The sequence below is a fragment of the Gastrolobium bilobum genome, unplaced genomic scaffold (assembly GCF_033153095.1).
Source record: "Gastrolobium bilobum isolate Gb01-03AN ecotype WA unplaced genomic scaffold, APGP_CSIRO_Gbil_v1 utg9368, whole genome shotgun sequence".
NCBI lineage: Eukaryota > Viridiplantae > Streptophyta > Magnoliopsida > Fabales > Fabaceae > Gastrolobium > Gastrolobium bilobum.
Genome location: NW_026898673.1, coordinates 288,510 through 314,065, shown reverse-complemented (window position 1 = coordinate 314,065; position 25,556 = coordinate 288,510). Strand labels below are relative to the sequence as shown.

Below are 25,556 nucleotides of genomic sequence, written 5' to 3'. Positions count from 1 at the left end.
TTAAGAGATTAATTTAACCTTCAAGCGCATTATAGGATCATTAATAAAATAATCATGTGAAGTCCCATCGAATAAGCATGATTGGATTTTATTAGATTGGACTTAAATATCTATGGGAGGAGATTTAAATTAAGAAATTAATTTAACCTCCAGGCGCATTGTGGGCCTATCAATAAAATAATCATGTGAGGCCCCAACGGATAAGCATGATTGGATTTTATTGAGCCTTAATAATTTCAAAATTTTAATAAAGTATTGTACGGCCCATCGTCGATAATACTAAGTTATTAAAGATAATTTTGAAATTAAACAATGAATTCGATTGGGCTTATGAAAATTCTCAAACAAAAATGTTGAATGGGTGAAGGTTTTAAAAATTAATTAATTTTAAAACCTGTGGGCTCCATTTGTGGGTTTATTAGTGAATGGTTATCGCTGAAGCCCCATCGGATAAGGATAATCAGATTTCACTAGATTAAATCTTAATAATTTCAAAATTTTAGTAAAGTATTGTACGACCCATCGTCGGCAATGCTTAGACACTAAGGATAATTTTGAAATTAAACAATGGTTAATTACATTCAACTTTGGTAAAATTGTTAACCCTCCCATCGAGGCTGTGGCAATGGCACTGAAGGCCCAAATAACAATTTTGGTTTTTACAAGTGACTTGCCCATCGTAAGCCTTGTAAAGATAAACTGAAGGATTGTTAACAATAAACAAGAGTAGTTATGAGAATCTACTTGCACTTCGTTTGTTTATTGCATTATTTGTTTGTAATTGTGTGCTTTATATGTTTTTCAGATAATATCTTAGAAATGATTTTGAGTCGAAAACCTCAAGATGGTACCAACTATGAATAAGTGAAAAGCAAATTTTTTGATATTGTTCTAAAACATGGAAGCTAAAATTTGTTCTGACAATGCGAGGGCCATAGCAACCTGCAGAGGATGCGTCTTAGGAAACGAAGATGCATTTCTCAGATTAGGAAAGGGCAGATATGGTAGTTCGTTGCTATATTATTGTCAGTCTTTCCAAATACTTGCAGAAGCAAGTGTACATGATTAAGAGTGGAGTAGAAATGCTTCAGACTCTTAATGACATGTTTGCTGCGTCTAGTAGCTCTGCTAGACAGAATGCAGTCGTTGCAGGTTTTGCTAAGAGTCTTGTTAAATCCAAAGGGAAACCCTAGGGTGGTAACAAAATGACTTGGTTATCAGTTGTCAAACCAGTTGCTATGAAGAAGCCGCAAGGCAAGTTCTTCAAGTGCAGACTGAAGGGATACTGAAAGAAAAATTGTCCAGAGGTGATGAAAAGAACCTGACATGGGCATATCAAGGCCTGATCAGTGAATGAATGATTGATTCAGGAATCACTGATTATGTTTGTTACTCTTTGTAGTAGTTCAAACATGGCATACCTGTCAGCAATGGACATAGATATTTTAAGCTTGAAAATTGAAACTTGTGTCTGCATTTGCAGTAGGACAAGTTATTTATACGACTATGGTTTTGAGTGACTGTTTATTTGTTCCGGATTTCAAGAGGAATTCAATTTTTGTTAGTTGTTTTGGTTAAAACATGGTTTGACAATGCAATTGATTCCTCAGTTACATTTCGAAGTTCATCTTCGTCTTGTTTTGTTCTGGTACCTTGTTTAAATAGTCTTTATTACCTATGTCCTATACCTTTTTTTAAATTTGTTATGTTGAATGGAAAGGATGATGAACAAGAACTTTCACCAAAGAAATAAAAGTTTCAAATGAAACATAACTTTGGCCTTTGTGATTGAGTCATATTATCTCAAGTAGGAAACATATTTTAGTTAAAAGAGGGACTGGAAGTTCAATAATCTTTTAACTAACAGCTACATGTTAGTCCTATTTGGAAGGTAAAGTGGCCAAGCAATCCTACAAGGGCCAAAAAGGTTTGCGCAACTATTCAACTGGAACTGGTACATACTAATGTATGTGGACCAATTTGCGTTCAGACCAGAAGAGGTGATGAGTACTTCATTATATGAATGTTTACTTTGGATTTGGACAGATGAACCAAGTGTGCCATAAGTCTAAAGCTTTTGGGAATTTCCAAGAGGTTTAGTCTGAGGCAGAATAGCATGTAGGTGTTCAAATCAAAACACTTTGGTCTACTAAAGTGTTTGGCTACCTGTCTGGTAAGTTCAGGTCTTACCTGATTTAAGAGGGGATAGTTTTTGTAACTGTCAACTCTAAGAACGCGTTAGTTGAATGAAGTTGCAGTATGCAAAAATCAAACATTTCTAGACTTGGTGAAGATCATGTTCAGTTATTCATCTTTGTCAATGTTGTTCAAGAGATATGCCTAAGAGAAGGAAATGTACCTTCTTAACTTGATTCCGTCAAAGTTTGTTGTAAAGACACCTAAAGAATTATGGAAAGGGTGCAAGCCCAGATCAAACCATATTCGGATTTAGGGTGCTACGACACATGTCCTACAACAACAGTCAAATGAGATGGAATCTTGTATGGAAGAGTGCATATCTTTTGGCTACCCTAAGAGAACTAGGGATGATTTCTTATTTAGTCTTAAGGACAAGATAATCTAAGTGAGCACTCACATGATTTTCTTAAAAGAGGACTAGATAAGAAATTATAAGCTCTTAAGTTAGGTTATTCTTGATGAGATTTATCTCAGATCAAGAATTTCCAGAATCTCTAGAAGCTTCATCCACTGTTCCCTTGATTGTTTAAGAGGGGATATATATATCTCTAAGTGAACAAACAAGAGAACCATGATTGGAAATTCAACATGATAATATATAAGTGAAACTAGTAGAAATATTAGTATCACATGTAAAGGAACAATATCAAGGATAAGCGGATCCTCAAGAAATTGAAGATCCATCATTTGACCCACTCTTTGTTTTACCTATAAATACATAAGGTCTAGTGCAGTACATTCGTAGTGGGATAGAACCTTGTTAACTCTCAAGTTGTCTCTTGTAGAGTGATATTGATCCTACTAGTTATGATAATGCACTAGAAGGTGTTGTTGATCAAGTGTTGCTCAAGCTATGAACAATGAGATGAAATACTTGTATTTCAACTCCGTTCGGTCCTAGTAAAGACACCAAGATGGGTAAAACCCACAAGGTGCATGTGGACATAAAAGGCAAAGAGAGGATGGACAGAAAGGTGAAAACCTTCAAAGCTAGCTTGGAGGCAATTTTTGCCAGACGCTATGCTTGAGTCTATCCAAATTCTCTTAGTTGCTATAAGTCTCAATTATGAGATTTCATTTTGGGAGTTGGATGTCAGGATATCTACATACAACAACCAAAATGGTTTATAGCAAATGAGTAGGAACACACGGTATGCAAGTTGTGAAAATCTATTTCATAGACTTAAGCAAGCATCCAGGTCTTGAAACATCAGTTTTGATCAGGTTATCAAAATTTTGATTTTGAGAGAACCTTGATGAATGATGTGTATTTGTATGTAAAGGATACAAAGGAAGACAGTAGCTTTTCTGGTACTTTATGTAGATGATATGCTCCTTATTAGAAACAATGTGGAGGTAATATCAAGCATAAAGAGTTGGCTAAGTTAGTGTTTTGGTATGGAAGTACTGGGGAAGCCAATTATATTCTTGGTATAAAACTCTTATGAGGCCGGAAGAATAAGTTGTTGGCATCACCTCAGGCTACTTACATTGACAAAACCCAAAATTCAACATGAGAATTCTAAGAGAAGAATTATAATTCTCAGATGTGGAATTAATCTTCCTAAGGAGTGACCAAAGACTTCTAAGAAGGAAGAATGCATGAGCAAGATATCTTATGCTTTGGCAAAGGTAGACTCACACATATCATGTTGGGCGTTAAACTAGACATCTGTCACGTAGTGGGAGTTGTGAGATAGTACCATTTTGAACCTAGAGGAATACTAGATTATTGTTAAGCATGTACTCAAGTATCTTTGGAGAACGAGAGATTATATGCTGGTATATTCTAGTAGGAGTCTTGAAAAGCTGAGTTTTCAAAAATTCAGTTATTTCAAGTGGATATTGACTCAAGAAAATCAACCTCGAGCTATGAGTTTTTCACTAAACTCAGATAGCATTAGAGGTGGATCTTGCAGACCCAGTTACTAAGAGTTTGCCTGAACTTGTGTTCGAGAGGCATGTTACTTCTTTGGGTCTTAGGAGGATCCCAGACTTGCATTAAGCAAGTGGGAGTTATTGGTTTTATTGTGCTCTTGGAATAAGACGATGAAACAATAAAATCATTTTCTGAATTTCATAAATAAGGTTTTATTTATTTATTTTGCGCACTATTTACAAACATAAAGGTCCGGATCAAATTATGGAGTATATGATCATATGGATACGTTCATGGAGGACATGATCATAGGTTCTCACAAATGATGAATGGAGTCACAGCCGTTAAATAAAGTTGGGCACTTTATTCAGGCTGCAATATTTTATGAAATGATTGTCCGAATCATTGTAAAATATTGGTGTGAATTAACATTCACATTGAAAGGATCAAGGAGAGATTTGATTAAGGTTGTTCTTTCTGTCATAAGGAATCAAATTTCCAGATAACTATAGTTATGTAGTTGCCCTTAATCTTGTGTTTATTTTAAATAAATAATTAAATAGTCTTCATTCTTTGATTTACCAACGGGTGAGGTCTGATCTTTTGACGGCCAATAACTCGGTGTTTTGGGAGTGAGATTATTTGATCATCAGTATTTATGAGATAAACAACAAGGAATTTATAGGAAATGTCCCCTTGATATATTTCGGTACTTGGATATTAAAGACATTGGCCAGTGCATGTAATCCATTAGAGAAATTATCAAAGTCAAGGGAATAAATAATTGATTGGGTTACAGAAAACTAATCAATGAATTATAGACATTCTATAAAGGGGCAATGCATATTAATGTTATAAAGGTCATTAATCTTGGAGTTCACGTTCGGGCTTTTAGTGGAGTAGCGCCGAATTAGATAATCTTGTAAAGATTATCAGGAGCCTTGATCAATGACAAATGGTAGGTCCCCAGGCTAGCTCGAGACAAGGGCTGAGGTATATTATCAGATGATGATAGCTTATGGGCTACATGGTCTTGGGTTTACGAACTCAAGTTTGTATCTTAAAGAGCAAGTGAGAGATTGTTGGATATATGCTCTTTTGGTCACTAAAGTCCTATTGGGCTTCAGTGAAACTTGAGCCCATGAGGCTTAGGGTTGAGTTATGTCTAAGACCTAAGCGTATATATTCATAGTTTTCTCCTCTTGTGCCTCCAAGGTGAACAGATCATCAGAAACAAACCCCAAGAGGCAGACGTTCATCATCTGAACGGTTGCCCACACAACCATCTCATCCTCCTCGAGAGATAGTCTGGAAGATCTGCCACAGTCCAGCTTCAACGAGGTTGTTCGTGCTGCGGCGCTGAGGTGAGCTGTTCGTGAGGAGGAATCCTACAAGGGAAGATTCTACACGAGACCTGCGCACCGAGAGGTAATTGTGAAACAAGGATGATTCGGTAAGCATACCAATGTACTAGGTCCTATACCGCTTCCGCATAAATCTAAGATTTCCTACACTATATCCATAAGATATCTCTGAGCGCATACCCTTGAGGTATCATTATACGGTTTAATAGAACCGAAAAAATATATATATATATATATATATATATATATATATATATATATATATTTGAGGCAGGATCCTTTGACATCAGTGTCAAATTTGAAGTTTGACACCTCATCTGAGAGCCGTTAGATCAAAAAAGATCAACGACTCTGATTTGTAAGCATGTGACACCATTGATCTTTTCTGATCTAACGGCTCTCAGATGAGGTGTCAAACTTCAAATTTGACACCGGTGTCAAAGAATCCAACCTCTATATATATATATATATATATAAAAGAGAGATAGATAGATAGTCAGTCTTGCCCTTATTATATTTGTATTTAAAAATCCACAACTAATAATAAACATAAAATTTACCCGTCCACTTCCTTTTATATACTAAAAGTTTTTGCCTAAAATTATGGAGTAAAATTTTTTCCTGTTACAAGATAAATATTTTCCTTTCCTATTGAAACAAAAACTTGTGGGGCCCACTAATTAAAAAAGAGAGTAATGGGTAAGATTTTTTTATGTTTATGTAGGAGGGTATAATACCCCTAAAATTAATTTGGTAAGCTTATATTCAAAACTTTAATGTAGTAATAAAAATATTATTGGAATTGGAAATTATTTAAAAAAAAAAACTATGAGAACTCTGCACAAACTAATATTATTTATCAAGAAGAAAAACAAGATTATACAATAATATAACATGTGTAATTGTTATGGATCAAATATCGGCTACACATTAAACCGATGGCTATGAAAAGGGACACATGGTCATTTTTATCAGCTAAGCAAAGTATACTGGCCTCGGATCATATATTTTTGGACCTTAAACTAACTTTGTCTGATCCAACTCTCCAAGCTTTCGCTTTTCTCAATCATGAACTTACTATACAAATGGCTCAAAATAAAAATTAAAAGCTTCGTGGATGGTAAAATTGTACCATTAACAAGTAGTGACTGCAGGAACGATATAGCCTAAGTAGTTTGATACTTTCATTGACGTTTGTGGTGGCTTCCACCCATTCATATTGCCTCATCAAATTATGGGGTATCTGACTGTTATAAGATTATGTCCTCCATCAACTTTCTACCTACCATTCATCTTCCTCCAGCTGTAGTATAAAATACATACAATATTTGCGTCATTGTCGAATACCAGTTTCGATTAGAAAAAGCCTGTTTTGACAAGTTAAAAGAAATAACATTTTAAATTTTTAATCTAATCTTTTTAATTTATGATAAAATAAAATTATAATTTTTGGGTTTTTTTATTAAAATTATCAAATTATTTTAATATTTTTAGATATGTTTTTTAATTAATTTTTTTTAAAAAATACAAACAAATAAGTATGTTACCTCAGCAGGCATTAAGTTCAATCTAGATCATTATTATTGGGTTTTTATTAGGCAGTATAGCTATTTTTTATTTAAGTTTTTAAAAATAAGTAATAAAAGAATTAAGGTTAAATCAATTACTATATAAATAGTTTAACTAAATATTTAAATATGTCTAATAGGATATTTACACTTTTAAAAAAATTTAAATAAGTCCTTCTACCAAAAATATTTAAATATGTACTTACTCACTAAAAGTTATTAAAATTCCGTTAGCTTTTTTGCTAAACTATAAAAACTTTTTTGCAAACTCAAAAAAAATTGTTAGAATTCATTGGACAGATATTAAGTATTACTTTAAGAACCTACAGAATAGTTTAACGAATTAATTATAACTGAAATTTCAAAAAAAAAAATTGTAATTACAATTCTATAATTTTTTATTTCAGTTTAACTAGATGTCAATAATATTTTAGGGAAAAAAAATTGGATTCATTTTTTTCTGCGGTCAATGTAAATAAGTTATCTACATTAAATCCAAAACGGCGAAATTTTGGGGCGAAAATCAAGGTATTTTCGTAATTATAATTTATTTCAGGGTTATAATAGTCTTTCTCATTATAATTTTTTAATTTTTCAACACAAAACGACGTCGTTTTGAGAGTGAATGTAGATAACTTATCTACATTTACTATATAAATATTAAAGCCAAAAAATTATAACCAAATGAGATAATCGTTTTTTTTTTTTTTTGGGTAAATAGAGAATCGTCTTTATTATAGTAAGTATAGATAGATATAAATCATTAATTTGTCAATGATATTTTAGGGAAAAAAAACTTATGACCCAAAAAATTTATTTTATGTTTGTTCAATAAATTCGTAAAAATATGTGACTTATACGTGCGATTCTAAATTTAAATAGTAATAAACAAATTTGATTACTACACCATATATTCTCTCTATATTTTTCTTATATTTCTCCTAATTTTTTCTTAGTTTCTCTTATAAAGGTAAAGGATTTCTCCGGTCAATGGAGATAATTTTATCTCCGGTGAGCACAAAACGACGTCATTTTGTAGCGAAAATCAAGGTGTTTTTATAATTCTAATTTATTGCAGTGTTATATTAGTTTTTATCATTATAATTTTTTAATCTTATAACCCAAAACGTTATCATTATAATTTTTTAATCTTATAATTCAAAACGACGTTCCTCATTCATCCTAAGGCGATTTCTTTGTCCCCAAATTTTTTTGAAAAATTTGTTTGAGTCAGGATTTGAACCCTATCCAAGCAAATTCTTAAGAGCTCAATTGTTAGCTGAGCTACCCTTGAGAGTTTACTTGTTTTACTTTTTGTCCAATGAATTAGTAAAAACACTTCAGGTTATATATAATAACTACATAATAAAAGTAATATAAAATTATTTTTTCGTCAAATACATCTTATATATCATCTCCCCCATTTTCATTATTTTCTCTTTTATTCTGTTCTCCTAGACTCTAACTTTTATCACATTATTATACTGTTTTGATTTTGTTTTTTCATTTTTCTTAGAAATAATTGTTTAGGATAAAGGAAAATATTCACAATATATCGTTTTTGATTTATTTTAGTATGGTTTACAGTGGGATGTGTTATCCCAACACCAAAGTAGCAAGTTTGGGCCCTTGTTGCAAACAATCACAAATTCCTATTCCATTTTGTGAAGGATTTTAAAAACAAGGTATATTGAGGTTCGGACTGGACAGTGGATATAAACTCATCATGGGCATGGAGTAGCCAATTGGAGAGGAAGCTCTCTTCAAGCACATAAGGATCCATGGTTACCCAAAGATGACCATCTTTTCTTCCTTGTAGGCTGTAGCCAAAGGATCCACGTTTGTGCTTTTGAGCTCTGCATCACATAAAACATGTGGTGGTTTTGTTTGGAACTCCCTTGCAAATGTAGTAATGGAAGTGGCAGTATCTTTACAGCTTGACATATTAGTGTAACATTTTTTGCCAACATGATAATACTCAGTTGTCCATATGCAGAAGGATCATCTGCACACATCTTAGAATACTAAGTTAAGGTGCTGTTGTGTTTATTCCATGTATTTTATTTTACTCAAACAAACATATCCATTTCTTATATTTTGAAATTTTACACAAATTCTCTAAAAGCATAACATTGTGCCTTGACTTTTCTTTTACAAACTTCCCTTGGTATGCCCCGTTCAGGGAGGTTTCTGTTAATTTACAAAAGCATACTTCAATTATATACATTTGCCTATAACTTTTCCGCATATATTGCCTGAGCTATGCCTCTGATAGTATTGGGAGTAGTCCTGCAGCAGCCACCAAAAAGGGAAGCCCCAGCATCACGCCACTTGCCTATATAGGGGACAAAATCTTCCTCTGCTCCTCGACTTGATTTCTTCAAGATAAATTTTAGATTATCAATTTGATGAAACTAAACACAAATTGTATCTATGAATTCATACAAATCTGAATCTTCCAGTAGATAGCACTGTGTGTGCATTCTAATTTGTTTTCAATTATTATTCCATTTCAGATTATATTGTGAAACTTGCTTTGCAAATTATAGACTGTCAAGTATAAGATTCATAACTTGGGAAGTGCAAACATATTAAAGGAGGTTCAGATATATTTAAAATGGTGACAAGGTATCACTTTGGTTGAACTTGAACATAAGAGATCTGCATCCATGTAAAAAGAGAAAAGCAGGAACTCACCACCCATTGGTTGCTCTCAGCAATATAAGTCTCTCCACTGTTGGGATATACAAGTACTGGTTTACTTGTTGCCTGCTATTTAAAAATTTATTGAACAAGGATCAGATTTATAATTATCATCATAACATATAGAAGTTAACAACAGTTTATATTGAAGACAAGAAAATTGATAGTACAATAGGCAACATATGAACTTTGGAAGTTGGAACCACAGTACCGAAACTATATAATTTGAGTAACTACAAAGTGTAAGAATGATTTACAAGGCCACCAAGTTAGGTTCTTTCACAAGTTATTCAAAATAGTAAAGCTAATTAGCACATTTTAGTAGTGTCAAGAACCCATTCTTAAATAAAAGTCGCACCTTTGTAATAGATGAAATCAATCCATGAATAAATCTAGGAGCAGTACAGTTGGCTCCAATTGCAACGACTTGTCTGCATGAATCAGCTATTGAAGCACACTCTGAGATAGATTCACCACTAGCAACATTGCTTTCATCCTTACAACTAAAAGAAAACCACGCAGGAATTTCTATGCCTTCTTCCTCGAGAAGTTCAGCATAAGCCTATATTAAATTGCAAGTTAAAATCAAGGTGAAACTAGGACAAATTTGCAATGGTAGTTTCCATGGTATTAGTAAATGATAATTGATCCTGTATTTTGCTCACAAGATAATAGATTCTAACAGTTGCGTAGATATAAAAAAAAAAAAGCAAGTAACCAATAGGTAAGTCTGTTTGACAGATACAGAACCTCCAGGGATTTGGTAAATACCTTTGCCTCCAGCTTATTTGGAATTGTTTCAAAGGCAATTAAGTCAGCACCTGCGTCAACAAGAATCTTTACCCTTTCCCTGTGAAAATCTTTTAGTGTCTGGACTGTAACTGCATCACCATAGTCTCCTCTGTGAAGAGAGACAATCGAACATAGACTAAAGTCATGATCCTTAACTTCATCAAACTCAAACTCGAAGGCAAAGAACAAGAAACAAATTTATGTCCTGAGGGTCATTCTATGACATTGAGAGCCCTCTTTCCAACAGTAAAGCATATTGGTAAGAGGCTTTAAAACTGGTAATAACATCTCCAACATCACATTATATATTGCTGCAAAATTGCTTTAACATTACAGATTTAACATGTTGATCACCTATTTTTACTTCTCATCATGAAAGTTCTCATCTTAAATTCATATAAATGAATTAGTAAAGTATGTCTGCAATTTAGTATAAATTTATGGTGAAAACAGTGAATATTAATCGAAACCAACAAAGATCCGAACTTTGGTTTAATTTGCTCACATATATTCAGAGCCGTCAGCCAAATAGGCCCCATAACTTCCCACAGAGGCTGCAATTAAAATGGGACGTTTCCAATAGCTTTCATCTCTCATAAAGTCAGAAGAATCTTTGGTACACCTATCATAATAAATTTCTCGAGCCTCACGTGCAAGTTCCACACTTCTTCTAAGCATAGCTTCACCTTCTTCTCTAGAGAACCCTTTGGCCTCAAAACCCTGAATAGTGGCCTGCATCCCAACCCCAGAAAGAGCCAAGTCTTAGAAGGAAAAATAATAATAATTATGTTACCTGATAGATTGCTACTTACCTATATGATTATCATTGTAAGGAGGAGAAAATTCTCAGATGATAATTACCTGATAAGATGCTGTTATTATTATGTTTGCTCCTGCGTCAAGGTAATCTAGGTGAACCTGTTACACGTTAAGCAAATTAAATTTAATGAAATGAACAGTTGTACTTGTTCATCAAAATACATAATTTACTTCCTAATGTTTCTATTAATTTTTTCGTCTTTCTATCCTCTCGTGCGGAATATTTTGATACACAAGGAAATAAGTTAGAAAAGTATAGTCCAATGGGAAGTACGAACGTTTCTCATCCTTAGATTGATTTAAGGGGCTTTATTAATCTCAAACAATAGAAGAGAACTCTCTCATGCAATAAAATAATCATGTGTGGGACTCATCCACTATAAAAAAAGAAAAAATAATACTAAAAAAATTGATGTATGTGTCAGAGAGAAAAACAGCATAAGAATATATTTTCCCTTGATTTAATATATAAAAAGGATTGAACTATTTTTAGATGAATATTAAATTCCCTTATTACCATATATTTGATAAAATCAATTTATTTAGAAAAAATATGTAATACATAAAGTGGAAAAAAAATGATATATGCGACAAATGCCCTAAGAGTATTCATTAATATTTGCCTATAATATATATCCATCTGACTCTTCTTTATTTGCATATATACCATTCAATGATAGATACAATTTTTTTTTTCTTTCATATCCACCCAAAAAAACAACACCGAACTAGACTACTCGTTTGAGCAGTATAATGTGTATCTAAAGTTGTAATCAACAACTGCATGATTGATCATACATATTCAAACATGTCAGGCTCTTCTTTTATAAGATAAAGTTCTCTTAATTAAAGTGACGGTTATCCTTAAATGTTACGTATCAAGAATAAATATGTCAAGCGGGTTTAGAGGGAAGTCCGTGGCAGAGAACTACCACCAATAAATTAAGTTATAGCAAATACACCAAATGGGACATTAGGTTCATGGGTCCATCCACTTATATACTTTTCACTTAACTCATTACCAACCAACGTTGGACTCATCACATTTGAATATCTCAACAATCTCCCCCCTCAAGTGTGAAACCCACCATTGGTATGCTCCCCTTCAACCGAATACTCTAGGGCCCAAGTACTCAACTCGCCTCCTAACCAATCACCAGGCTAGCTCGAGCCCAACCCGACTCTGATACCACTGTCAGGCAAGTCCAGAGAAAGCCCATGGCGGGAGACCACCACCAATGAGTTAAGCTATAGCAAATACACCAAGTGGGTCCTACACCACATCTGAACCCAAAACCTTAAGACTTTTGGTTAAGATGTGGTGTCGGACCCACTTACAATGGTTGATGTAACTTAGTCCATTGGTAATGGTCTTCCGTCATGGACTTCCCTGGACCCGCCTTACAAAATCAAATAATTTACATGAATATCATATAAATAAACAAGGTTTCTTCTTGCCCGGTGCCTTTATTTTTTAGAGGAATTTAAGTACACATTTAAGTATAATTTTTTACTAGTAATTTAATACTACAACAACCAAAGTTCTCATCCCATTAGATACTGATAATCTTCTACAATATAAAATTATTAACATAAATAAATTTAAGAAAAATATTTCTTTTGTTGCAATCTCAAAATAACATTGCTTTGAGAAAAAAATAAGACATTTTAATAAAAAAATTTTGTATTATATAATTTTACAAAAATACCATATATTTTTCTTAAATTCCCAAAAGATGTTATTTTGAAGTTGCAAGAGATAATTTTATCTCATATTATATGAGAAACATTAATTCTATAAATTTGCCTAGATGAAAGTATAACCTCTTGCGCCTATTCAATTAGAAAAATTATAAAATACACAATAGAAGTGTTATATTTGCAAACTAATATTATCAATTAGAAATATTATACTTAATCTCCTACTAAGTTAATAACACGATACGTAAAAAGTTTAATCTGAGATTAATATTTTTCATTTTATGAAAAATAATTTTATCTATTATACATATATAAAAGTGTGTGATCTCATATGGGATCATATGAAGAGAAAAAAATGAATCTCAGATATTTTTATATGTATATGATCACATATTTTTTATGTGTATAGGAGTCAATATCATCTCATATAACAAAAAAAAAACACTAATCCCATTAACTATTGAATTAAATTTTAAATTAAATAGCAGGCCATGAGAGTAGTACTCTCAAATTAAATTAAAGCTTATCCTTCTTACGGTGAATGTATTGTTACCTCTTTTCGTTGGCAGCCACCTAAGAATGACATTTACACGCCACGAACCCCCCAAACACGCATAGCTATTAACGCGTGACAATATAATTTGCCATGTGTGCGTTGCAGGCTAGTTCTTTGTCCTTTATCTTGACATACTTTTATTGTTAAAAAAAAATAAAAGAAAAATTTAAAAAGAAACTCAGAATATTACTGAATCAAAATTTGCAGTTGCCACTGGCTATGATAGCTTGTGATGAAAATAGATAACATAGGCACGAAAAAAAAATAGACATATATTCGTTTAAAGCAAATAAGTAATTAACATCTTTAGATCAATTTGTATAGTGATGAATATGCATTAAAACAAAGCCGAGAAAGAATAAAGATAAAAAAACAAGTACCCTTCGGACAAGATGCGGGGAATTAATAAGGCATTTGGCACTCCAAAGAGGGTCGTTGAGGTCTGCACCGTGACGTTCAAGCTCAGTGGCAAATCCACCATCTATGACGGCGCAGCCACCACACTTGTCAAGGAAATCCCTCATAAACGTCGACGAAGCCTCCTTCCCCTCTAACCCCATCACTGCTAGAGCTACCACGTTGCAATAGATATGCTTTTGAACAAGAGAGAGTTTTGAGCTCTGAGTTGTGTAGCTCAATGTTTTGCCGTCTTAATGGAGAAGTTGCCAACTAATATAACGCATGTATTCTATCTCGTAAGTCGTAACACTGAAGAAAAGGAAATCTCTGAAATTACTATTGTGACCCTGACACGGTATTATTCTCACCATTCATATATCCCTTTAATCATACATATACTTACACTTTAATTAATGAGTTTATTTTTTTTAAAGTTATTTTAGACAATTTTATCTATTTTTGTCGAAATGATGTTATTTTAGGACGGAAATTATGGCATATTTGTAATTTTAATTTATTTCAGGGTTATAATAGTCTTTATCATTCTAATTTTTAAAATTTTTAACTTCAAAACGACGTCGTTTCGGTAAACATTAGACAAAATTATCTAAAGTAACATTAGATACTTTTTTCCCCCTTAATTAATATATTATATTGGCTAAAATATAAGTTATCCCCTTGAACTTTGATCATGTTTCAAATTACCCCATTATATTTTTAATTTTTTCAATTAACCCCATGTACTTTATAATTGTTTCAAATCAACAATTTTGTTAAAAATTTTACAAACTCTGTTAAACCTCATTACATGCCCTAAGTCCCAAATCTCAAAAAAAAATTCTCTTTTTTCTTCTACGTTATCTCATCTCTTATTACAATAATTTGGGATGATTTCGATTTGGATCGGAGAAGATTAATGTGTCTCTTTTCTTCTATATTCTCCCAAGGTCTCTCTTAAAAAATATTAACATCTTCTACGAAGGGGAAACAATCATCGCTGAAAACTTTGTGAATAAATAATCAAGAGCTAAAGAAAAGAGAGAAGAAAAAATCATCCCAAATCGTAGAAGAAAAGATCATCGCTGGAAACTTTGTGAATAAATAATAACAAGATCATCCCATCACTTTGTGAAGATTCTTCTACGTTAATCTTCAATAGGAGAACGTAGAAGAAAATAGAGAAGAAATTTTTGAGATTTGGGGCTTAGTGCATATGAGGAGGTTTAACCGAGTTTGTAAATTTTTTAACAGAATTATTGATTTGAAACAATTATAAAGTACATGGGGTTAATTAAAATAATTAAAAGTACAAGAGGGTAATTTAAAACATGGTCAAAGTTCAAGGGAATAACTTATATTTTAGCCTGTTATATTTACAATTTTTTATTTATAAATTATGCTATGTATTTCGAAAAGTACAGATATTTAAAGGGAAAAATATTTCTGCAGTTAATGCAGATAAGTTATCTGCATTTATTCTCAAAACGACGTCGTTTTAGTATTGAAATCTTAAATAATTATAAATATAAAGACTATTTTAAAACCCTGAAATAAATTAAAATTACAAAAATACCATGATTTCCGTCCAAAACAACGTCGTATTGGGCTTACTGCAGATAACTTATCTGCAGTAACTGCAGAAAAAGTGAACCCATATTTAAAATATGTACTCTTCAAAATATAATGTAATTTATAAATGAAAAAATTATAAATATAATCCATCCCTAATTAATATACGTGTTTCTTTATATATTATTTACATCCATTACTTCCACAAATTAAGAAATAAAAAATTTTAACGATAAGTTTCCGTATTATTGTTCTTAAAGTGCATTGTAGACTATAGTTCCTCAACAAATGCATTTGATTTTTATTCTTTTGTCATCTAATACTTTTTTATATAGTAAATTTAATTATTTTGGTGATATGTCTCTATTGTTACCAGCTCCCATTATGGGGTAATCATGGAAGCAAATTCATGTTATGTTCGCAGTATATAGCACATGAGTTTAAATAATGAGTGCCGAAAACTAGTTAATTGATTCTGGAGAAGAGAGATTCCTGCGCTACTGATTGTGACAACTTTTATGGTTCTTCTAATCAATTTTATTGGAATAATCATGTTCGTACATGCAATCAACAGGAATAAAGAAAACAATTCATTAATTTATGAACGATCATGAAAGCACTGTCAAATGTGAGCCAATGAATACTTTACAACTGAAATATTAATTTTGTCTTGTTTCCGTTGTAATTTTAGAGTAGCACTAGCATGCCCGCATCAATAAAGCAATTCTGCAAAATAAAGCCCACGTAGTTATCGCCATGATCTGTTCCACACCAAGCTTCTAAAATAAAAAAGATAATATATACCATAGTATTGGCATCTCTTGAACTATTTTTGTCCGTTACTCTTTGCCCTTGACAACTACATGGTATTTGGGAGTAGACTTTCTATCATAGTCATGATACGTGCTTTAGTTTATAATAAACATAATTAATTAATTAGAGCACTATGCAATGCCTAACTCACACAAAAATCATATATATATATTAAGGAGAGCGAAATGGTGAGATAGATATGAATAGGGCTAGTTGATAATTAATTAACTTAAAGGATTCAACTTCAATTTAGGTTCCGTTAAATACAGGATGCATATAAGTTTCGTAAGAGCTACTTATTAAGGAGAAGCAAAGACAGCAATTTTTTTAATTTTTTATTTGGAAAAAACATGGAATGACAGAACAGGACCAGGGGGACCAAACAGAACTAAGCAAAGACAGCAATTCTTTATTTGTGACTTGTGAGTTGGGACTTTGGCTTTTGTTATTTATTTATTTATTTTTGTTAAAAAGTCTTCGCTCTTTTTTAATATAAAGGAAACGAGGTTTAAATATAAGGAGACTAATTAACTGAAAACCTTCATTACATCAAATATTATGAGAATATTCAACTCTAGTGTAGGAGCATAATTTTTAGTAATATTCTATTACCTTAATAAGAGGTAGGATATTCATAATATTATTTCTTTCTACAATTATCTATTATCATTTATTATAATTATATATTTTGGGGAGTATATAATTACAATATTAAAAGTTATTTTTCTTTTTTCTCTTTTCACTTTTTTTTTAGAATTTTACAAAAATTATCGGCCAAATTTTTTTTTATCCATAGTAATTAAAATAATAATGAATTGATAATAGAAAAAAATAATAATATCTTACCTCCTTTAATAATTGATATGAGCTATAAAAAAATTGAACAGATATGTAGTGCTGGTTTATGCTTACCATTAAAGACGTCACATAGGTCTTAAAATCGGTTCCGTGCGGGAAATGCCAAAGCTAAAGTTAAGGATGTCGACTGTACTTGTGGAAATGTTGGTCACACCCACTTTATCATCTCCAATTTCCAAAGCGTTGTTACTTGTTACTCACTTCACTATTACACCCAAAAGCAGATATGATCCATTCATTCACTAATCATGATAAAATTACCAATCGTGTCCAATATATAAAGGTACAAAACTTACAATTTGGAATTAATCATGGTTGCTAATTATCTTAGAGGAGAGTGCTATAATTATATAGGATGCCAATTTTATTTTATTTTTAAGGAATACAATTTTGCGGTACCGTGCATCTGGTTGGACAAACGTCCATATGACAAGTCAGATATAGACAACCAGGCAACCACACTTTGGTTGCTTTCGAAAATTTTCTCCATTGTAGTAATTGAACCTCTCCACTATAACAGTCCAGATACGTTTCGTTTCATTATGCTAAAGCTAGGATGACCTTTGTGGGGGCTTAAAATGAAACGAGCATATGGAGAATGACAGGGTCTTCATTAAGCATTAGTGGTGGCACCACTATTATATAAAGAATAGAATAAAAATAAATTAGAACAATATATAGAATGTATTTGTGGATTTGTATTTCTCTCTCGTACCTATCCTATTTGTGTGTGTAAATTAAAGGGAAAAGTAAAAAAAAAAATATAATAAAAAAGGAAAAAATATTTCTGAAGTTAATGCAGATAAATTGTCTGTATTTATTTTCAAAACGACATCGTTTTGGTATTGAAATCTTAAAAAATTATAAATATAAAGACTATTATAACTCTGAAATAAATTAAAATTAAAAAAATACCATGATTTTCGTCCCAAAACGACGTCGTATTGGACTTACTGCAGATAACTTATCTACAGTAACTGCAGCGAACCTAATAAAAAATCATTTTGTATTACATTGGATAACTTGCATCCTTATTTTTTTAATTATTTAACTCTGTGATTTTTACATCCGAGCCCCTCTTAAACACTGTTAGAAAATTAATTAAGTATACATATTTTACCTTTCTTAGAAGGAAAAAAATGATAAAAAAAGAAAAATAAGACCTAATAATATGAAAACTTGAACGCTTAACAAAAAATTAAAAGAAAAAAATAGTACAAAAAATTAAATCTGTTCAAATAAAAAAAGGAAATAAATGTATAAAAAATAAAATAAAATAAGAACAAAAAAATAGAAAATATATATATTAAAAATCACAACAGACAGGAAAGACTAAAATAAAATAAAAATGAAAATAGTCCAAATGAAAAACAAATACCAAAGACAAAAAACTAGAAGAAAAAATTAAGATAAAAAATAAAATAAAAAAGAAATAGAATAAAAAGAAATCACTTATGAGTTTTCAATATATTTAGTTTTAGTTTTATTTTATTTTATCTTTAATCTAGTTTATTCTTTTTTATTCAGAAATGTTTGATTTTTTTTTTCACTTTTTTATTCTGATTTTCTCCTCATTTTTTTTAGCCTTAAGCCACCCCATCTATTAAAGATTTTCATAAAAAAATTAAAAGAGAGAGAGAATAAAATAGAGATATAAAAAAGACCAAACATATCTAAATAAAAAAAATAGACCAAGGACAAAAAAAATAGAAAAAAAATAAAAGAAAATATATTAGAAATTCATAACTATGATTTTTTTTGTTCTATTTCTTTTATATCACCATTTTTTCTTCTATTTTTTTGTCTTAAAATATATATTTTTTCATTTAGACTAACTTTTTTTTAATTTTAGTCTTTTCTCTCATTGTTGTGGTTTTTAATATATTTGATCCTATTTTTTCTTCTGTTTTTTTGTTCTTATTCTATTTTTTTATTTAGACACATAACACATTAATTTTTTTATTTTAGTCTTTATTAAGTGTTATAAATTTTCATAACATTTAGCTGTAACTTTTTTTTTTCTTTATTACTTTATTTCTTCCTCTAAGAATGATATAATAGCTAACTTAATTAATTTTCTAACAATGTTAAGGAGGGATGTGAACTTTTTGAACTTTTTCCTAAATTAAATCTAGGCAAATAAGTTTGAACTCTTACTCTACAATTTTGTCCTACATGCAAATCAAGTTGTCAATTAAGATGCACTCATAGTTAGTGCTTCTTTGATGCTTTTTATTTTTAACTTATCTTTTTCTTATACTTTTTATCCAAACATAATTTTATAAAAACTCTTATTAATAAAAACTCTTCTTATAAAAAGCGTTTTTTTATAATTAAGAAAAAGTTAAAAGCTTTTAGGAGGAATATTTTTAAGATATGTATCAGTTTTTGGGATTCTTATATTTATTTTTTAATTTTATCTTTATTCTAAACTTGTATTTATAAATTTTATCATTTACGTTAATAATAAATCATTTCAACTCCCTTCTCAACTTTATATAATTATCAAAGAGCTTTTAATTTTATATTTTTGACTTTAAATTAAAAAAATATATGTCAAACATGCTTTTATTATATTGATTTGATTAAATCAAACTCTGTTTATTCTTCTATTCATATTACATGAATTGATCACTTTATAAATTTTTTGAAATTTTAAATTTTTCTTATTGGAAAAATTCTCAACTACATTAAGTACTCTCTCATCCATCTTTGTATATATTATTCTTATATCGGCATAAGAATAAGAAATTTGACACGTAATGTTGACTAGAGCTGTCAAAATGGGTCAGCTCGTGTGGGGTAGGGTCTAAAAGCCGACAGGGCCAAATGAACCTTAATAATCAAGACCCGCACGGGCCAAAAGCCCTATTTAGTTAGGGTCAAGCTGCGGGCCATCCAAAATTATAATTTCATAATTTTTTTTATCATATTCAATACATTAAAAAATATTTTTACAAATAAATTTTTAACACTTTCTTAACATATTTTATACAAATTAAAAAAAATTAATATAACTCTTAATAAAATAAGATTTTCCCATAAATATACAATTGAAAATGTAAACAAAATTTTAATATAAGTGAAAATTTAGTTCCTACTTTTATTAAATTCAATATTAAATGATGCCATCAAATAAAGATTTTCTCACTGGGAGTCATAATAGAATACAACAAATATAGTGGAAAATTAAAAGTAATGATAAAAAAATTATCTTAATACCAGTATTGAATAATTGCTCTTAGTATGCTAATTTGAAAGTAAAATCAAAAAAATTTAGTTATTATTATCCACAAAATTACTAAAGTGTAGTGTATACAATATGTTTCAATACAGATTCGGATGTATAACATGCTTAGATATCAATAGAAAATTTTATTTTTATTGATGCACAGATGAAAATCTCTGTTAAAATACTGAAAAAAATATTTTTGTTATAAAATATTACGGATGAACTTTCACATGATTTATAACATGTGAATCTTTGTTTTTATGACCTTTGATATATTCTATAATCATCACACTCATGGTGTGTTAAATTGTAGAATACATCCAAATGAGGTATTGTAAAATATTATGGATGACTTTTCACGTGAATTATGAATGACATTTCACATGAATTGTGGATGACCTTTCACATGGATTATGGATGACTTTTCACAAGGTTCATAACATGTGACTCTTTGTTTCTTCATCACTTCCATGTTTAAAAATGCATCTGAAATATGTGAACTCTTTGCTCATACTTATTCTTATTTTATTCTTTCTTTTATTTTATTTTGCTACACTTCATTTTCCTTTCTTTCATATTTCTTTTTCGCTTATATTCTCCATCAAATTCACAATAATTTTTACTTATATTTATAAATATTTAAATTTATATAATTTTTTAGTTTTTTAAATAATGAAAATTTTGATGAAAAAAAAAGTTTGACCCGCGGGCCAACCCTAATCCCGCCCGCTAAATTATAGGGCTTTGAGGGTTAGAGCTAAGGAAAAGGCCCTCCCACAAAAAAAATCCTAATAGGTTAGAGCCAAATATAATGTTTTACGAGCTGGCTCGCGGGCTTTAACCCATCTTGACACCTCTAATGTTACATATAGTTACATCTAATCTAATGGTTCATGTATTTAAATATAAATAGGATCAATAAGAATAATATATACAGAGATGGGGGAGAGAGTAATTTAATAATCTTATCCTTCTTTGTATGTGTTACTTCCGAGTGTGGGAAGGATTTCCTTGAAAAATATCCAGTCATCATCGGCCCTGTGTTCGCGGTCATTCTCTCTCGTTATGTGATCTTGTTCCTTTCCATGCTTAAGGAAAAGAAGGGGAACATCGTTGTTCAATTTTTGATATTTCTTTGTTTTCTGATCACTTTTTTTTCTTTTGCTATTGATTTCCCCAGTCATGGTTGCCATAATACCCGCTGAATGGATATCAATGATAGTGGTGAACAAGCATCAAATCCTTATGGCCCTATAGGGTGTAGAATCTCAATCCTACTACTACTGAGTAGGGGATGCCTTACTAAATTTTAGGCTCATCTTCACGGTCCAAAGGTCAACAATTGGATATTTTGGAAATGTAATAGAATTGTATAGGACACAAACAATTATGAAAATATAATAGAATCTGAGAACTTACAAAATAAAAAAAAATTATGGAAATGTAATAAAATTAGATAGGACACAAACAATTACGGAAATGTAATAGAACCTGAGAACTTACAAAATAGAAACAATTATGGAAATGTAATAGAATTGGATAGGGCACATGTATTTCTAAATCTAAATTCCTTGGTTTTTACTTGGGAATTTTAAATGGAACCTGTGTAGTATGATTATCCGATCTTGTTGAAGTGTTTGAGTTGGTTCCAACACCTATTATGGTTAATTTTTTGACTGTCTATATTTTGATGTTGTAATCTTATTGTTTTAGGTAAAAGTTCACGCTAGATTGTCAAGACCACTTCAGAGAAGCCGAGGAAAACAGATGGGGACTATCATCTTGGTCACGGAAACATGATTGTTCTGTGAGTATCTTTACAAAATTGTGAGAATATTTGCAGTGGCGGAGCCCGGCTACAATTGGAGCCCGGGCCAAAAAATTATATGAATATTTTTTTTTTGCTTGAGCAGGTAGCATGAAAAAGAATTATAATTTTATTGAATGTTTTTAAATTTTATTGAATATATTTTAGGAAAAAATTCAAAAAAAAAAACCTATTAGTTTTCTTAATTATCACTTACCCCTCACAAATTTTTTTTGAATCATTTACATCTTTATTTAAATTTTTTTTATCACTTATCCCCTGACTTTAAGTTTTTTTATCATTTATCCCCCTAAGTTAGGGGTAAATGATAAAAAAACTTTAAGTTAGGAAGGTAAATGATTCAAAATTTTGAAGAGAGGGTAAATGATTACGAAGAAAGTTATAAGGATTTTTTTGAAGTTTTTCCTATATTTTAATTTTTTATATAAATGGAAATGAAACACATAACTTAATACAACTTACCCAAATCTCTCACCAATATATTTGTTTTGATAGGGCCAAATTACAAATTTTAGCCCAGACCAAATTATAATTTTAGACTGGGCTAAATTATAATTAATTATATAATTATACATGATAAATATAATTTGTTAAAATTTAGCCCGGGCCGAAGCCACACCCAGACACAACGTGGCTCCGCCACTGAATATTTGATGATGGTGTTTAAGGTTTCACAAACAGAAATATTTCTTCTAGATACATACATAGGTAATGGTTTGGTGTCTTTAAGGTGGTGTTTGGTTGGAAGCTTTTTAAAGGATATCTATCTTTCTCAAGTATGGCTTTTAGAAATACCATGTTTGTTTCAACGTTTTTCACCAAAAACTCATCTATCCAATTTGTCTGGATTTATGAGAAAGATAGATATCCGCACTGTTTAGAAACCCAATTTGAAGGTGGGATTTTTTGGAAAACCGGTTATCTGGCTTTTAATGCACTGTTGATTTCATAAAGTTACCTAATTTTCCCAGTAAAGTTTTTCCCCACCAAACAACTTTTTTTTACATTTTTCTACCTATCTCACTTTATCTATCTTTCCAATCATTTCTCTATCTATCTCATTTCCCTACTATTCCAAAAAAATTTACTCAACCAAACGCCCCCTAAGTGTACTTGAAAGCATAGGGATTGTACTAAATTGTTTATGGGAAATAGTTTTTTCATTTTAGGTGAGAAAATTTTCTCATGCTACACTCACAATACATGAGTGGATCCCATCTTGACTTTTTTGTCATCTCATCTTTTTGTGGACCCCACTCATGTATTGTGAGTGTAGTATGAGAAAATTTTCTCAAGTAAAATGAGAAAATTAATTCCCATTGTTTATTGTGTTATACTACAAAGAACTAAATCTAATTATACTACTAACCTAGGTCAAGTTTTAGTTTAAACACACATGAACCTGACCTGCTGCCAGGCTTACAAGTAATAGCTTATCGCTTGCGGTTTCAGCCATGGTATCAATATCTAATATATTTCAGCTGCTTTACCACTTTAAATTTTTTAATAGGTTTTCTTCCCGTTAAGTGTGATGGAATCGACATTGTTTTATCATCTTTATTTTTTTCTCTTTTTGTTCTTTCTTTCTTTTTTTTCTCCCCAATACTAGAGGCCTGAGGCCTCCAATTGTAATTATGTATCAAGCAAAGGAAAAGAAAATGAAAAGCAATGGAGCAAAATATTGACACCCATCCAAATTTACCATCAACATAAATATCATTGGCGAACCAACTCAAAATGCTCCAATTTGGACAGCACTTGGGCAGTGGAAAGGGCCTCAAAGAATTACTGTATTTATGTGGTTAACTATTCTTAATAGATTACCAACTCGAGAAAGAACATCTAAGTGGGGTAAGGGGACACAAGATTGCCTATCTTGTCCAGGTCAAACAGAATCCCCCATGCATGTTCTTAAAGATTGCAAGCATGCAAAGAAGCTTTGGAGTGATTGGTTTGAAGGCAGAGTTCCTATGAATTTCCAGAACAACATTGGCACAGATTGGTTCGACCTCAACATCAGAACTCAAGGCTGGGGAAGATGGAGTAAGGATTGGAGAGACATCTTCTATGTATCTTGTTGGTTTCTCTGGAAATGGAGAAATATTGATATTCATGATAGTGAGTTCAAGAGACCAAATAGATCCAAGATTTGTATTTTGAAGGTCATATAGAGCATTCGTCATGCTTATTTTGAATCTATCCTGCGAAATTTAGTGGGTGCAGTCAACAATCATAGTGAAGGATGGATCAATCCACAAATAGTTTCCTTTAAAATCAATGTGGATTGAGCTGTTGGTAGACAAAATGGTATTGGTGCTTGCGGAGGTCTAATTGGGGATGATAGGGGGATGTGGTTAAGTGGCTTTGTTTATTATGTTGGGAAGTGCAGCAGTTTAGCAGCAGAATTGTGGGCTATTTATCAAGGCATCCTTTTAGTAAGGAAACTAAACTATAGGAACGTAGCCATTGAGTTAGACTCGATGGAAGCTGTAACAAGTGTCTCATCAACCAGTGATCAAAGGGGTGATCTGCAAATTTCTATAAGGATCAAGAAGCTCCTTAAGACTCAAAGAGATATTGGAATCAAGCACATCAGACGTGAGGCTAATAAATCGGCAGATTGGCTAGCAAAGAATGGTCTCCAGAACTGCCATCAGAGGAACATGCTTGTGCTCAATTCACCTCCTGACAGGATCAAGACGTTACTTGATGATGATGCAAATGGATTAGTTGAAGCTATGTTGGAGACTAGTGGTAGGATTCAGGCGTTAGAATCTGTTTAGTTTTTGTGTTTCTTTGGGCTAAGGCCCTCCTTTATTACCTAAAAAACAATGATATAATTATACGTCATTATTTAAAAGGATAAATATTAATCTATTTGATAATTTTAATTTTAACTAATTTTATAATATTCTTAAAATACAATACACGCAAATGTTGTTTGAACATATTTATGCGAAAAAATTGTTTGTATTTGAGTATTATTTCAATCTAAATAGTGAATTCGACCCTAACTTCGATAACACACAGCCCATGTATGCGTATTAAGCAATATATAGCCTTCTTAAAAAGCCGATAGAGAGGGAAGAACAATTGCTGAGAAAGAAAAGAAGAGAATGAAAAATATCACGGATAAAATTTTATTGGTATTACTATGGTGGTAGCAAATGGCAAGCAATGATGAAAGAGGGAAGGGCATGTATTCCGAATTAGTGCCTTCTGCCAATCATGCTTTGTTGGTTATCTTAGTTCGCGATTTAGTTGCTTTGGCTTTGG

The 25,556-nt window shown here is 31.4% G+C and overlaps 1 protein-coding gene across 3 annotated transcripts; it reads right to left on the bottom strand.

Annotated features, from left to right (window-relative positions):
- On the bottom strand, positions 1-23,736 carry LOC133318187 (homocysteine S-methyltransferase 3). Of its 3 annotated transcripts, none has more exons than XM_061520171.1 (8): positions 13,962-14,230; positions 11,367-11,423; positions 11,011-11,237; positions 10,485-10,614; positions 10,072-10,275; positions 9,708-9,779; positions 9,272-9,388; positions 1-18 (listed from the first exon to the last, which is right to left on the bottom strand). In XM_061520171.1, the coding sequence occupies exons 1-8, from the start codon at positions 14,139-14,141 to the stop codon at positions 1-3; spliced, it is 1,005 nt and encodes a 334-aa protein (XP_061376155.1). In that variant the 5' UTR covers positions 14,142-14,230. The 3 variants fall into 3 exon arrangements, with proteins under 3 accessions (XP_061376155.1, XP_061376154.1, XP_061376153.1); XM_061520170.1 differs by lacking the exon at positions 1-18 and adding an exon at positions 23,704-23,736 and having other exon boundaries at positions 9,031-9,388; positions 13,962-14,120; XM_061520169.1 differs by lacking the exon at positions 1-18 and having other exon boundaries at positions 9,032-9,388.
- Between the last annotated feature and the right edge of the window lie 1,820 nt (positions 23,737-25,556).